The 16,342-nt window shown below is 47.4% G+C and overlaps 1 protein-coding gene across 2 annotated transcripts in view; it reads left to right on the top strand.

Annotated features, from left to right (window-relative positions):
• PSTPIP2 (proline-serine-threonine phosphatase interacting protein 2) overlaps positions 1-16,342 on the top strand; it is a 52,532-nt gene that overhangs the window by 18,822 nt on the left and 17,368 nt on the right. For both annotated transcript variants that reach the window (XM_043547442.1, XM_027817549.3), the window contains exons 2-4: positions 6,165-6,265; positions 10,161-10,238; positions 12,236-12,270. In XM_043547442.1, coding sequence (XP_043403377.1) covers positions 6,165-6,265; positions 10,161-10,238; positions 12,236-12,270 — 214 coding nt within the window. The remainder of the gene's footprint in view (positions 1-6,164; positions 6,266-10,160; positions 10,239-12,235; positions 12,271-16,342) is intronic.

The raw sequence follows: 16,342 nt of genomic DNA, 5'->3' as shown, positions 1-16,342 counted from the left end.
TTTGGCCCCATCACTTTTTACCAGCCATAAGGGCCAGGGTCCGGGGGGGGGGGCGGGGGGAGAAGACCGAACGGGGAGTGATGTCTTGGGGGAGAAGGAACGGCATAGGGGCGGAACCTTGAGGGAAGGAGCGGCGGTGGTCTTCCCACCTGCTCCTGATGGCTGAGGAATTTGCTGCTTATTTTTGGGTTTAAAGTCAGTTTATCAACACTTGCTGTAATTCACTCATCCTCTGATTGTGTAACCAAAGGGCCTAATAGATTTGAAAACACTTGATAACCTTTTTGTTGCTGGCTGTTGCTAGCTCAACATTTTATTCATAAGAATGGCCATATTGGGTCAAGCCAATGGTCCATCTATTACGCTAGCTTCTGACAGTGGCTAGTGCCAGACGCTTCAGAGGGAATGGATGGAACAGGGCAATTCCGAGTGATTCATCTTGTCATCCAGTTCCAGCTTCTGGCAGTCAGAGGTTTAGGGATAGCCAGAGTATAGGGTGCATCCCTGACTATCTTGGTTAATAGCTATTGGTGGAGCTATCCTCCATGAATGTATCTAATTCTTTTTTGATCCCGGTTATACTTTTAGCCTTCACAACAAGCCCCAGCAACAAGTTCCACAAGTTGACTGTGTGCTCAGTGAAGTAGTATTTCCTTATGTTTCTTTTAAACCTGCTGCCTATTAATTTAATCAAGTGACCCTTAGTTCTTGTTATGTGAAGAGGTAAACAACACTTTCTTATTCACTTTCTCCATGCCATTCCCGACTTTATAGATTTCTATCACATCCCCCTTAGTAGTCTCTTTTCTAAGATGAACAGTCCAAGTCCTGGACTCCTCCGATGCCACCAGACTCCTCGTTTTTGTGGATACAGACTAACCCGATTACCCCTCTGATACTTGAATCCAAGTCCTTTATATTCTCATATGGAAGCTGTTCCACACACTAATAATTTTTGTTACCCATCTTTGTACTTTTTCCAATTCTAATATATCTTTTTTGAGATGGGGTGACCAGAACTGCACACAGTATTTAAGGTGTGGGCATATCCTGGATTTATTTGGTGTCATCTGTTTTATCTCCTTTTCCTAATTATTCCTTGCATTTTGTTAGCTTTTTTGACTGCTGTTGCACATTGAGGTGCTGGAGTGTAATGTGATGAGTGGGATAAGAAAAAACAGGTTTGGTTTCAGGTGGAAATGGTTTGGTGTGACATGAGGGGCTCAGGAATGCAAGCTGGTGGCCAGGCTGCTACTGGACAAACACGCCTCTCAGCATTTAGCACAGGCCACTATGCATGGTCAATAAAGACTTTTCTTACAACTCTGCCTGCCTGTCACAACTCTTAGTGCTAATGAAACTGAATACTAGTAATATCAAAAAAATTAGTGATATTAAGTCCTGTTCACAAGAGCATATAATGGGGACTCTTTTAAAAATTCTTCTCTAGGATACTGACAAAAGAATGTCAGATCATACAGGTTTGATCATGCCCATTCATCACACAATAAAATTAATGCCAACTCCCAATTTGCCTATTGGCTTGATGGGAAATCTGTGTGTTTAAAGAAGGCAGTTGTGTTTATGTCTCATCTATCAGCTGTTCTAATACTTATCTCACAGTTGTATCTCAGGATTTGATCTTGGGGCTACTTGGTTCCCAGATCTTTGGAGCTTCATTACATTAGAGGTGGCTGGGAAGTGGAAATCCCTCCCTGCAAAAAACCCCCCCCCCCCCCCCCCACATTTTGGGGGGAAATGATCATTCTGAATTGGGACAAAAAATCCAAAATTGTTCACAGAAAGCGATTTCCAGAAATATTGTGCTTTGGGAAAACCCAAGTCGAATTTTTTTTTTCCTTCACAGCTGCCTGTCTGAAAGGCTCTCATCAATTTCACCTTTTCCTGGCAGGCAGAGATTGAAATTGACAAGAGCTTTCCAGGGAGGCCATCATTTTGATCTTCTTGATGGAAAAATCAAAAAATTTGTGAAAAGAGCATTTTTTGTTGGACCAATGGCAAATTCCTGACCAGCTCTAGAAGTGACTGGGGGAAAGGAAGTCTTAGTTGCATGCAACATGAATGTTTCTTGCCAGCTAACTTGTAGTGCAATATTTGTGCTGGTCTTTGTAGACGGTTGCTCACCTCCCTTCTGTCCTAGAGAGACAGTAACTGCACTGAGGCCATTTGAATGGTATCTACATAATCACTATTGGTATGGAGAGGAATTGGTTTATATCCCCGTGTGTCATTTCCTAAATAAGTGTAATGAGATGAAATGTAGGCTGAATAGAACTGGGTGGGAAATATCTCGCCTCCCCCCATTCCACATTTGGATAAAATAGACCTTTTAAAGTTTTTCAAGGTAGAGACACAAAGCATAAATCCAGAACAGCCCAGTAGCTTGGTGCCTACTCACTTGGGAAGTGGGAAGCCTGGCTTTAATTCCTGTTGTGCCTGGTCTGGAGCAGAGGCTTGAGCCCAGGTCTGTCATATCCCAGGCGAGTAGCCAACAGCTTGGTGAATAGGACAACCTGGGGTAGATCTCTTTTCCTCTGTACCTCATAAATCTCTCTTCACAAATCAAAGTTTTCCAACAAAAATCTGTTTTCATTGGAAAATTCCCAAACAGCTCTAAGGCTGACTCCCACGGCTTCAGCAAGTATGATCTTTCAGGGTGTGAAATGGTCTCTCCAAAAGGTAATGGTGGAAACTCTGTCTCTTGGGACATCTAATGACTGGACAAAACACAAGAGAATGTGCTGGAGAGAGCAAATCTGCAGCGGCAGGGAGATGGGTTGGATAATCTAGTGGGGCGTTGCCATCTCTAACGTCTAAGATTCTGAACCATGAGAGTACTGGCTGACTGGTGTGCTTGATGCACAGTGACGTGCTGGCTTTGGCAGTGGGGTAGAGTGCTGGAGGGAGAACCGTTTTCCCGAACTGGAGAGTGGGTGGCTGGCAGAGGATGTATCTGACTGAAAATTGGCTCTAGAGCATGTGGAGACCATTTCACCTCCATTAGGTTTGTACAAAGGGGCAGCTGTATTAAACAGTGTGGGTGGGGTGTACATATGTATTATTGGTTTGTATTACCATAATGCCTGGAAGCCCTAGTCACAGACCAGAACAAGAAGACCGTCTCTGCTCCCAAGGGGCTTACAATCTAAGTATAAGGCACAAGGCAACAGATAAAGACACACTGACGGGGGAGTAACAGTAAGACAATATTTTTTAAGCCACTGGCTGTGTTGGGGGGTAGGGTGGAGTGAGGAGAAGCCAAGCAGACGCAGGAGTCTGTAGAGGAATAGCCAGAATTGCTCTGAGGGGAAGACTAGGCCTGAGTAGGTGCTAGACCAGGCTGCAGTGAGGGCTCCTCCATGCTGGACCCACTCTGCTGGTGCATGCTGATGGCGATGTTGATCTAAAGCGTCCCCCGTCCTTTGCTGAGGCCTGCCTAGTACCGGGCCTGGGATCTCCAGGTGAGGTCAGAAGGAGCCTTGCTCCCTTTGTTCCTCTTCCCTGCCCCTTCTCTTGTACGTCCCCTGTAAATATACACCTGGGAGGGAGATTTCTGGGATTGGAACTTTCAGAGAGTTGCCTGGGACCCCTGAGTGCTGCCCCCCCGCCCCGTCTAATACCTATTGGAACTGGGAAAGGTTCAGAGACGGGTAACAAAGGTGACCAAGGGGATGGAGCAGCTTCCATACAGGGAGAGACTAAAAAGGCTGGGGAAAAGAGATGACTGAGAAGGGATCTGAGGGAGGGCTAGAACATTACGCCTGGTGGGGAGAAAGTGAATAGGGCCGTGCTGTTTACCCTTTGCCAGGATACAAAAACCAGGGGTCACCCAATTAAATTAGCAGGCAGCAGATTTTATACAAAATAAGGCAGTTCTTCACACAATGCTCCGCTAACCTTTGGAACTCATTGCCAGGGGATGTGATGGTCAAAAGTATAACTGGGTTCTAAAAAGAATGAGGTAAGTTCTTGGAGGTTAAGTCCATCAATGGTTATTAATTAAGATGGTCAGAGAGACAACCCCATGCTTGAGGTGACCTTAAACCTCTGATACCCACAAGCCAGGAGGCGAAGATGGGTGGATCATTCTAGTTGCCCTGATCTGTACACTCCCCCTGAAGTCTGATACTGACTGCTGTCAGAAGACAGGATCCTGGGATACATGAACCATTGATCTGACCCAGTATGGCAGATCTTATGTCTTTAATCTAGGCTCCATCTGCTTTTACATGTTTTTTGCTAGCTGGATACAAACGCTATTTTACTGGCCAGAATCGACTGGGTAGAAACCTATCTATAGGGTCTTATAAAAGCATGGTTTTGTAAAATGGCTTTGTGATGGGGTGTGCAAACCCCAGACGAGTCAGGAAAGGGTTAATGGGCTGCTCGGGGCCCAGGCAGTCCCACCCTACACCACCTCAAGGTGTCAAGCTTTGAGAGAGGAGCTAAGAAGGGAGAGCCCAGTCCAGTTGCTGTCTGGTGGGGATAGGGAGCAGAGCTTGTACTCTGACTGTGGGAGAGACGGCTGGGTGGGGCCAGGAACTGGGGAAGGCTGCTGCCTAACGGGGCCTCCCTCAGTGAAGGGAAAAACTTATGTTTCTTTGTGATTATTTTAGCCTGTGGGTAGCTGGGGAGGGATAGAACTGTTACGTGATCTAGCTGGAGGGTAAGGTGTTGGAGGCAGGGTGGAACAACGAAAGACTCGGAGGGAAACAGAGGCAGAGTTATTGCTGCCATGCCATCTGGGGTGGGCAGCCACCGGCTTATAAACCTGCTTTGTCCACACTGGTGCTGGCCATAGGCACTGTGCAGTCTTAGCACTCATGTAGCCAGGACCATGTTGAAATACCGCTCTTGCGAAGGCTCTCCCTCTGCATGACGAGTCTCGTTGCGTCCGCTTACGGTTGCCTGGCACAGTTAGGGGATATTTGCATTCCAAGAAGTGCCTGTAGATGGCACAGAGCAGGACAGCTGGGGATCTGCCTCTGGTTGCAGGCCACTTTAAACTCATACAGAATTTCATGGGCCTCCTGCTGTTTCAGCCCTGGGGTTCACCAGATCTACATGGGATTCCTTGCTCTCTAGCCATCACCGACTTTCACTTCCTTGACATACAGCGGTTAAGTCTGCAGTGCTGAAATCCTTGCTGTGTGCAGACAACACTGCTGCAACTTCTCCTATGTACTTGTGTACAAATCCTCTAGAAATCCCCCTCCCCTCCAATGACTATCTTGGTTTTGAACCATTTCCTGAATCTTAGTCCTGACATTATTCCTCTTTTTGCTTTAGGCTTCCTGTTAGCTGTCAGATTGTGGCTTCTAGTTCTTTTCTGCAAGCTGCATACCCATCCCTACCACTGCTTCCTTTTCCTGCCACTTGTGTCGCTGTACTGTCTGCCGATATGTTTGTCTCTTCTCAACCAGCTTAAACTCTCATGCACACAACACAGAGCTATCCTCTTCAGCTTGGGACATCTTCCATTCAGATGTGGCTTGCGGCATCTGCTTCAGGCTTCTTATATAGAGGAAAGACAGTTTGGTGCTTAGATCACTAACCTGGGCCATGGGAAAGTCTGGTTCAATGCCTGCTCTGCCACTAACTTTGTGTGACCTTGGGCAAGTTCCTTAGTCTGCTTGAGCCTCAGGTTCTTATATGTAAAAAGGGGTATAATAGCACTACTCTCCTTTAATGTATATGCACTCACAAGACCCTGATAAAGAGCATGAGGCACTGAGATAGGAATGTGATGGTGGCCCTATAATTACCTTAGATAACCATTGTGCGTTGAGACTGTTTCGATTATTTATACTCCAGGAGCACCTACAAATCTCAGTCAAGATCAGGGCCCCATTGTGCAAAACTCTGCACTAGATCTCTGTAGTATTTAAGCCTGGCTGTTATGTTTTCCTGAAAGTCAGCATAGATCCATTGTCCTAGGTTCTCAAACTGAGACCTCCTCCAGTCCAGAATAAAGGGATCTCATTTTATATAATTTTCAGATACAGGAGAAAAAATGTTAGTTTCCTTTCCAAGTATTTGAAATGGCTAAACTGTGAGCATCTTAAACTCCAAGTGGAGGTGGGGAATATTGACAATGATCTGTCTTGATGCCCATGTGACATGTTTTTTATTTGTGCTTGCAGAGTACCGATTTAACAAGCACAGCTGGCTACGACAACATCATTCAACATCTGAATGATGGCAGGAAGAACTGCAAGGAATTTGAAGACTTTCTGAAGGAAAGGTACAGAGCTTTCTCTAACCACCTAGTGTGACAAAGCTCTGTCCTTGTCTCCATGGGTCCCACGTTTCCTGGCAGATTTTGCTAGCCTCAGAGTTCTCACTGTGACCCTCCACATAACCCTTCTCTCTCTAGGGACAAGGGTCACAGTCTACTGAGCCATTTTCATCATAAGCCAGCGAGGGAGGTGAGGAGAAGCTATCCTCCCTTGCAGTCTCTGTTGTCTCCCAGTCTCAGTGATTAATCGGGGGGGGGCAAAGGGGGGAGCCCAGGCCCACCCTCTACTCCAGGCTCCAGCCCAGGGGCCCTAATAGTATCAGCTATGTTAGCTGACCTTTTAGAAACATGACACATACAATTCCCTGGGCTACTTCCCCACAGCAGCCCCCACTTCCTCAGGCTCCACTTCACCCTTACCTCAGGGCCTCCTTCCTTGTGCCTGATCTGGTGTGTACTGCTCAGTCTCTCCAACAGTACAACTTCCTCCCACAGCTAACTGGGAGGCTTTTAACTCGTTTCATCCAGTCCCTGATTGGCTTCAGGTGTCCCAATCAACCTAGAGTTCTCCCTGCCTTCTGGAAAGTTCTTAATTGGCCCCAGGTGTCTTAATTGACCTGGAACAGCTGCCATTTAACTTATCCTGGTACCAGGGATTTGTTTAGACTGGAGCTAATATATCTATCTCCCGCTACTTTTCTATAGCCATCTGGCCTTGCCCCATCACACTAGTTAGTCATGACTAGGAAATGGATTAGTAATATTTTGATCTGCTGTTCCACATCTGGTTTTTCTGTCTTTCACCGTCCACAGATAATGTAAAAATCTTCCATGTTGAACTATATGGAACATGCATTTTTATGCTTTCTCTGGTTTGAGGCTGGTGCCGTGTGTGTAGGGTGACCAGATGTCCCGAATTTATAGGGTCAGTCCTGATATTCGGGGCTTTGTCTTATATAGGTGCCTATTAACCCCCGCCCTGCCTTTCCTGATTTTTCACACTTGCTATCTGGTCACCTTATGTGTGTGTTGTGCTTGAAATCCTGTGCCAATGAAATTTAATGTCAGTTCCCAAGTCTTGTGTTCGATTCTGCAGCCATTACGTGCCCATAACTCCTATTGAAGTCAATGGGAGGTTTCTCTGGGCATAGGGGGTTCAATCTATGGTTCTTATGTGGCCCGCATTGTGAGGTGCTCAGATACTGCAGTGATTGTTGGCTGTTTTTTCCTGAGATCTGCTCTAGGAAGTATTCCGGCAGTTCTAGAGCCTGTGTTACACAGGAGGTCAGACTAGATGGTCACATCTTATGGCCTTGGAATCTATGACTTTTCAATGTGTGTAGCCCCCCAACATTCTTGTAGAGCGAGGAGGGGCTGTTATCTCTATTTTACATGTTCCCCCTGGGGAATGGAGGCGACTTCTCAGAGTCCCACAGGAAGCATGTGGTGGAGCAAGGAATTGAACCCAGGTCTTGGAATGATGCCCTAACCACTAGACTATCCTTCCTCTCAGGTTAGGCCAGTTAGGCAGCTGGCATTTTATGGAAAACATTGGAAGGGAGAGGGGGCAAAAAAGTCTACTTGAAACTATTTTCACTATAGTCTTGCCCTGTGGCTTTGTGAAGAATTTCAACGTCGATCCACCCAACAAACTAAAAATGTTTCTTACGCCAGCAGCTCGAGTATTTTGAACGTGTAATCTGGATTTATGGCCATTATTGTTTTGTTGACTTACACGATGGAATCTCTGAAGCCTGGCATGTGTGCCCATAAACTGGAGGTGCGTGACTCCCAGATGGCTTCGGAGTGGTCGCTTTCTATTTTCCAGGGACTCTCATGACTTTCAAATTGGCAGTCAGGAATTTTAGGGCCAATTCTTGTGTTTTGTGTTTGACCATTTCAGTTAAAAATAAAATAAATGGGAATAGTGCCAGGAGATATTTTTTTATTTTTTTCCTTAAATTCTTTGGGGGTGGGTGTTGGTACCTCTGCCTGGAGCACCCTTTACTCACTAGAGTGGGGACAGTGGTCTTATGTTTGCTGAATTAGAAGCACTTAAGGTTGAACTGAAAAGTATACATGCACTTTGTGGACATGTGTATTTTTTTTACAGGCTATTCAGCAAGCACTTCTTGGCATCATGCATCTCTGTGTCATTGTGCTCAAATGTGCAGGAGAAGCAGCATGATCTAGTGCTTAAAGCAAGGGACTAAATTAGGTCTTTATGTTTCTGTTCCTGATGCTTACATGTGGTGTGACCTTGGGTAAATCACGTAACTCTTTCTTGTCTCAGTTTCATCATCTAGAACAGAGGTGGGCAAACTACAGCCCGCGGGCCACATCTGGCCTGCGGGACCGTTCTGCCGAGCCCCTGAGCTCCCCGCTGGGGAGGTTAGCCCCTGGCCCCTCCCCCACCATTCCCCCTCCCCTGCAGCCATGCCACAGCGTGGGCAGCGCTCTGGGAGGCAGGGCTGCGCACTTATGCAGGGCAGCGCGGCAGCGTGTCTGGCTCTGGCTGGGCGGCGTGGCTCCCAAGCATGCTGCTCTGAGCAGCATGGTAAGGGGGCCGGAGTGTCCTGGGGGGCAGTCAGGGGACAGGGAACAGGGGGTGGTTGGATAGGGCAGAGGTTTGGGGGGGCAGGGGATGGAGAAAAGGGGGGTTGGATAGGGGGTGGGGTCCCGGGGAGTGGTTAGGGGCGGGGGGTCCCAGAGGGGGCAGTCAGGGGACAAGGAGCAGGGGGGGGTTGGATGGGTAGGAGGGCAGTCAGGGGGCATGAAGTGGGAGGGGGCGGATGGGGGCGGGGGCCAAGCTTTTGGGGGAGGCACAGCCTTCTGCACCCGGCCCTCCATAAAGTTTCGCACCCCGATGTGGCCCTCAGGCCAAAATGTTTGCCCACCCCGATCTAGAAGATGGGTCTAACACCGCCTTCCCTGAGGTGTGTGGCTTAAATAGGCATGTTGATCTTCTTCTGTAGCCATTTAATACTAGAAGAGATTATTTTTAAATTTTTTAACTCTTTTGGCGCAAAGGGTGCTGTATGGGCAGCCCAGGAGGCCAATCTCCTCTAGTTATGCCCAGGTACAGTCGAGCTGCAAGACGAGCTTTCTCAACCCACTAATAGGTTTCAAACCTGACTTGGAGGGACCACATCTATGGAATAAGAATTAGTTCAGCCTCCATGGACCAGTCTGAGACTGCCAGCGAAATTGCCAACTGGTGCCTTTTAGTGATGGGGACACATGTCCACTGGGAATCATAGAAACGTAGGTCTGGGAGGAAACTTGAAAGGTCATCTAGTTCAGCCACCTGCACGGAGGCAGGACCAAGTATCATTACACCATCCCGACAGGTGTTTTTCCAGCCTGTTCTTAAAATCTTCCAATGACTGGGCTTCTACCACCTCCCTTGGAAGCCTCGTCCAGGAGCATTGGGTGACTTTTGTTTTGTTTTAACAGATTTTTTTTTTCACTGAAAAATGCATTTGGGGGGGGGGGGTGTCCGTTGAGTAAACAGCGACAATCTAATCTTAACTACTGCTCTTTTGGACTCACCATGTGCAGCCTGTCTGTAGCAGCCTGTCTGTGGCCGGAAACCTGGGAGGTAGAAGGGTGAAATTCACAATACTTCATTTCCATTTTTGGCCAAACCTCAGCTATTAGCCCTCTGGTGGTTCAGACCTGGTAGAATAGTTAGCAGTTCCTTTCATGGCCCCTTAGACCAGGTCAGGACTCTGCAAGACACCGTATGGCAGTACGAGGCAGTGCAGGTTGTGTGTAGTTGGTTTGGGACCTAGATTTCATTCTAGCACCATCTCCTTCCAGCCTTTACCCTTCTAGCAAGCACCTTGCAGACTCTACATTGCATGTGAGTTTCCCATAATCTCCTCTCTTTCCACAACAGGGCAACTATCGAAGAAAAATATGGCAAAGAGCTTATTAACCTGACAAAGAAGAAGCCCTGTGGGCAGACAGAATTGAAGTAAGTTTAGATCCTTGTGTATGTTCTCATTCCTATTTGTGTTCATAACAAAAGCTACCTTGACTTGGAATGCTGATGGAGGGGGCTGTGATGTCAAATCCAAAAAGGGAGTGCAAGTTAGAAGGAGGCTGAAATTAGTATTGATATGTCTGGAAAAAGGCTGACTAAAATCAGATTCTTGTGAATGAGAGACATGCCAGTAATTGGAATCTGCTGACTTTAGCCTCCCATTAACCAACTTCCTGTTTTCAGAAATTAACACTACTTACAGGAAGTCAAGACTAGCTGTTGTGGTCTAGTGGTCAGAGTAGAGGACTGGGAGCCGTGAGAGCTGGGTTCTCTTCCTGACTTCATGGGTGGCCTTGGGCAAGTCCCTTCACTTCCCGAAGCTGCGGTGTGTGGACGTATGTGAAAGGCTGTATTCTCTATTTGCTTGCATCTTCCTGTGTCTGGGCTTTGTATAGAACGGAAATAAGATCTCCTGTACACTTCATCATTGAAATTCACTATTCACAAGATTCCAATTTCTTGGGACACATTTCAACATGTGTATGTTAGGGGTGGTGAAGGGGATGTCTAGGTTGAACCTACTATGCTCTGAAAGACACTGCAAACGCAAGAGAACATATGACCAGGTTTCTTTATGTTAATTACACTTCCTTTTCTGCTACAGCTTTCCTGTTCGGACACCCTAGGACTACACTGCAAATGAAGGTGTAGTTATATCCCAGCTAGGCATATCTGTGCTAGCCGGGTAAAAGTGGGTATGTCTCCACAGCCCACGGCAGTGAGCCGCCCAGCCCCGGTCTGCACACTTGGGCTTACACGAGTGCTGTAAAAATAGCTGCACTCTGAAGTCGTGGCTTGAGCTGGAACTCACACTCGGAAGCCTCCCCTCTGCCCCCCAACACCTTAGGCTTCTGAGCCTGAGCTCCAGCCTGAGCCCCAACCTCTGCCAGCTACGTTTAGGGCCATAGTGCAAGCCCAAGTCTGCAGACCTGGGCTGGGAGGCTTGGTGCCGTGGGCTGGGTAAGTATACTCCGGGGCAGTGTGTAGACTTGCTTGCATGGGCTTCAGTGTGGGCCGGCAACCCAAAAGCTTACCCAAGGTCCCCGATGGGTGGCTAGCCCACGCTGACATCTGTGCCACCCTGTCTACATTGCTACTGTGACCTGTGCTAGCTAGACTACAGCCTACCCTTGCTACAGTCACAGAAAAGGATGTGGAATGAGAGCAAACAAGCTAGTTTTATGTTCTTTTGAGTTTGTAATGTCCGTCAGAGCACCTCAGCTCCCCATCTCTAAAATGGGGATCACATCTCTTTCTTTGCCTGTCTTGTCTGTTTAGACAGTCCCTGCCCTAAACGTACAAAGAGGCTGTGTTTATGTACGGTGCCTAAACCAGTGGGACCTGATCTAGGTCCTACTATAATACCAACAAATGTGAATGATGATGTTAATATAAGTGTGGGTTAAAGCTGCCCTGGGTGTCACAGGAATGTCATCCTGGACTGCCCAGTTGGTTGGCATATGTAGTGATGCTAACAGTGTCTCCTGTCCCCACCGTCTGTGTGGCTGCTGCACAGGGGACTGAAATCTTGTCCTTGAATGACAGAACAGTGAAAAGCCCAAATCTCCATTTGAGCCTGACTTCAAGAGCTCACACCCCACCCCCCCACACCCCTCCCCCCCATTAGTGTACATGATCTCAAAAGATTGTCGGAGTGGATGTGAGCAGCATGTGAAAAGGATCAACTCCTGCCAGGTTAGAGCGAAGGGGGAATCTTGCCCCTGTGAGCGAAGCTGTCGTTAAGCCGTCATTACATGCCATGGGGAACCTGCGAAAAGAAAAGGAGTACTTGTGGCACCTAGTCTCTAAGGTGCCACAAGTCCTCCTTTTCTTTTTGCAAATACAGACTAACACGGCTGCTACTCTGAAACGTGGGGAATCTGTCAGTTCTCTTACCTACCCTGTAACTCTGTGCCTGTGTTTTTCAGCACGCTGAAGAGAGCTCTTGAAGTTTTTAAGCAACGTAAGTAACTGCTTAACATCGTTCTTTGTATTTGTCAAGAAATCCGGCTGCATTGGCGACTGTGGACGACAGTTTGAAAAAACATATGCAAAAGTCTGCGAACCTGTACAGTCGTCTGTCTCAGAAATAGACTGTAAAATCAGATTAGCTGGGGGTACAGTGAGCTATTCCCATTTTACATTCATTTGTTTTCGTCTCCTTAGCAGTTACTTTCACTCCATACTTTCTAGGAGCATAGTGCCATTATAGAACGCACAGCACCGTTCCCTTCAGAGCATTTTACAAACCTTAACCAATGAAGCCTCACAAAGATACCCTGTGGGCAGATCAGAGAGGGAAGTGTAATCTTTGGTTCACAGACTGGGAAGCTGTTGCAAAGAGAGAAGAAGTGACTTGCCTAAAACCCCCATCAGTTGGAAGCATTGTTAGTCACAGAGCACCCCTGCAAAATGTAATTTGCATTATATTTACTGGATCCCTGGGAAGCTAACCATCTAAATAGATCAGATGAAGTAGTGGGGGGGAAGAGCAGGGATGTGACAGAAAGCAAACTGGCTTGGCAGTGTGGTTTAGCACACGCCCTGTTTGTACTTTTGATTTGTCTAATTTCTTTGATGGGAATGCTGGGATTCTAAGAAGGGATTTGGAGGAGAGGTATTGGTGCTATGTTTAAAGTGTCTCCACTTCCACCTTCTGTTCAGCTTCATGTCTCGTCCTGGTTTGGAGTATTTACATTTGTGGATGTGCTTGGTTGTTCCATTGTGGCCCAAATATTTCATGTCTTTCTCCAGCCTGCAGCTAACCCGTATCATCCTGTATGTAACAGCTCATTGTGTTGCTTAGTCTGGTGGTGGAAAGAGAGAACGTGCTTACTGTGGTGGTTAATTTTTAACACTAGAGAAAAAACTGATCTGATATGAGAAGAAGAGCTCTGTGTAAGCCCCAGAGCTTGTCTCTCTCACCAGCAGACGCTGGCCCAGTAAAAGATATTACCTCACCCACCTTGTCTCTCTTCTAGCCCTGTTGGTCCCAGGACACAACAACACTGCATGCTCTGATAGGAAACATTTCTTTCGCATATCAAAGAGACTAGTTAGACTACAGTGAGGTGCTGATTGGAAATTTTCTGAGGAAACCAAAGTTTAGTTGAAAAATGACAAATCAGCAGACTGCAGTGTTTAACCAATCCTATTACAGGTTACATGAAACTTTCATAGGCACGCAGGCAGCTTTCTACTGGAAACCTGCCTGCTTTCCTGGTGTCCGCAGCTCTGGGACAGTCCCACCACGCAGACTGCTCGGTGCCTAATTGGCTCCGCGCTATGCGACAGAGACTCAGGCAGCTTTGTGAGTCCTGGCTGGAGCCAGGGTCTCCAGGGTCCCCGCTGTGGAGTGGGGAGATAAAAACTCAAGAGCCTGAGCTCCAGCTGCTGCTCTGGGGCAGCCCCACCATGTCAGGCCTTCCAGCCTCCCTGCTTGGAGCCAGGAATCTGAAAACCTCTGGTGCTGTGGCTCTAGCAGCAGCGTGGCTCCCAGCTCCACAGCGAGGAGCCTGGAAGCCCTGAGAACCATGGCTCTAGGTGGGGCTCATCAGGGCTTCTAGGCTTCCTGCTGCAGACCCGGGAGCCTGCAATTCCTGGAACTAACTTCCGGTGTCTGTGGCTCTGGGGCAGATGCCCGGGCTGGGGAGCCCTGGGCTTCCAGACTCCTGGGCCAGCTAGCTCCCTGGGCTGCCCTCCCTGAATAGCAGGGGTGAAATGGACAAAAATGTCCATTTCACCTATTTTGTATCCAAAAGGCCACATTTCAGTGTTTCCCAGATGCAGGTTTTTGTGGTTTGTCAGTTAACAAAATATATCAGTAAATTTCAAATCAGAGAGAAACCAACTTCCCAAATACCAAAATTTTTTGTGAGCTAAAAACCTCGAGTTTTGGCCAGCTCTCATGCTGTATACTTTTAAGTTATTTTCCTCGTGTGTGTGTCCAATGGGCCTGTTTGGCCTTCCACTTATAATCATATAAAATCAGGGGTAACTCCATCGACTTCAGTGATGTTACACCAGTGGGAAAAATGGAACGACAGCGTGGAGAATGGAACAGTAAAGTGATTGGGTCCTACGGGAAGGTTTTTGGTGTACTTCATGCTGCTCTGTTCTAAGCACATGCTGACCACTACTGGAGAGCTTGGAAGTCTCTTTCTAGAGACAAACTTGTCTCTTAAAAACAGTTGAGGTTAATGAGAAGTAACTGGCTTGATAGAGCCACTAATGCAGCCTTGGGGTCCTAACGTGCATTTTAAAACAGGCTGGCACCAGGTGGACAGTGCAGTTATTTTCGTGATAACTGTTTCTTTCCTGGCAGATAATCTGAAAGGGAGGAAGCTGATTGTGCAAGAATAGCAGTGCTGGGATTTCAACACCCACGCACGACATTGTTGGAAGTGAGAGAGGCTGAGAAGAATGTGACAACACAATAGCATCGCTGGAAATCTGCGGTGCTCTAGGAACGGCACCCTCGTCACTCTTCTGCATGCCGCAGTCACTCGGCGTGTCATGGCATCTGTAGGGCTCGAACTACAAGCCAGCTGGCGTCCGTTAGAGCAGGGCAGGGAAAGGCAATTCCGTTTTGTGGGAGATTTTTGATATTTCGAAACTTGCTTCTGGATCAGAATGAAACCAAAAGAGAAATTTTGAAATTTGCTGCCAAACGGAATGGAGCCCCAGCTTCCGGGCAGTCTGCCTGGCGGGCTGCCAACCTTGGAGGCTGAGCCTACCAGCTGGGCTGCAGAGGAGCCAGATGGGGAAGCTGGCAGGAAATCAGGCAGGTTTCTGTCGTAACTTTGTTGAAATCGTTCCGTGTCTGTGAAACATTTAGCTAAATCTTCAAATTCTGATGGAAAAAAGTGTTTTGTCAGCCTTTTCCTGACCAGCTCTCCTGCATAGAGAATAGGACCCTACCAAATTCAGGGTCCATTTTGATCAATTTCACAGCTGGAGGGTTTTAAAATTGGTCAATTTCACATTTTCAGATGTTTACATCTGAAATTTCGTGGTGTTGTAAGGGTGGGGTTCCTGACTGAAAAAGAGGTTATGGTGGGTGGTGGTCACAAAGCTTATGGGGGAGGGGGGGTCACAGGATTGCCACCCTCACTTCTGTGCTGCCTTCAGAGCTGGGCTCAGAAGGTACAGCCAGGGAGCTTCCTGCAGCCAGGGGAGGTACCCAGAGGTGGGTCTGATCTCCCCCCGAGAGCGGCCATGCAGGGGAAGAGGAAATCCCATTCCTCTCCAGGCCGGTGGACTAATAGCTGGAGCCTGTTGAACAGTAGGAGACCCTGGCTGGGGCGCCCCCAAGCCTGTCCCTCCTCCGCCCCTCCAATAGCTAGATTTCATGGGGGAGGTCTGATTTCACGGTCTATGACGTGTTTTTCACGGCTGTGAATTTGGTAGGGCCCTACCGCTGACACACAGATGCACGATTCCGATTACATCCAATAGAGGACAGTGGTGCACACACGCCCGAGCCAGCTCATTGTAATGTCTTGGCAGAGGCTAGTGCTGCGGTCATGGTGAGTGCTGGCCTTTCAACATTTTCCTGTTTTTTGAACTGCACAGGGCGCAAAATCTAGCGGGGCAGCAATTCACTTGAAAACATTTAAATCAAATTATGTCAGTTAAAACCCAGCCTTTGTGGTACACCCTGTGTTGTTTTATTCAGTCTAAAGCAGGGATACGCAGACCTCAGTGGACCAGAAGCCAAATTAGTGATCAACATTGCCCAAAAGAGCCACAGTCATGTGAATTCATTGTTTCATTTACTCTTGTACTATTCATATTTAAACAGTACGACAGGGAAATATTTAGTTTATATAGAGATATTTATTCTCACAGCAAATAAGTTGATAACTTAGTGCAAGTTAATAAATTAATTGGTTTAATGACATAGTAAAAGCATCCTGATTGGTTAATAATTAAATCACACAGTGATTTAATATCATATATTGCAAAGAGCCGCAGGAGACACATTAAAGAGCCCCTGGCGGCTTATGAAGCGCAGCTTGAGTATCAGTCTTCCC

The sequence above is a fragment of the Chelonia mydas genome, chromosome 5 (assembly GCF_015237465.2).
Source record: "Chelonia mydas isolate rCheMyd1 chromosome 5, rCheMyd1.pri.v2, whole genome shotgun sequence".
NCBI classification, from domain to species: domain Eukaryota; kingdom Metazoa; phylum Chordata; order Testudines; family Cheloniidae; genus Chelonia; species Chelonia mydas.
The sequence above is the reverse complement of the archived record's forward strand: the minus strand, read 5'-3'. Positions and strand labels throughout refer to the sequence as shown.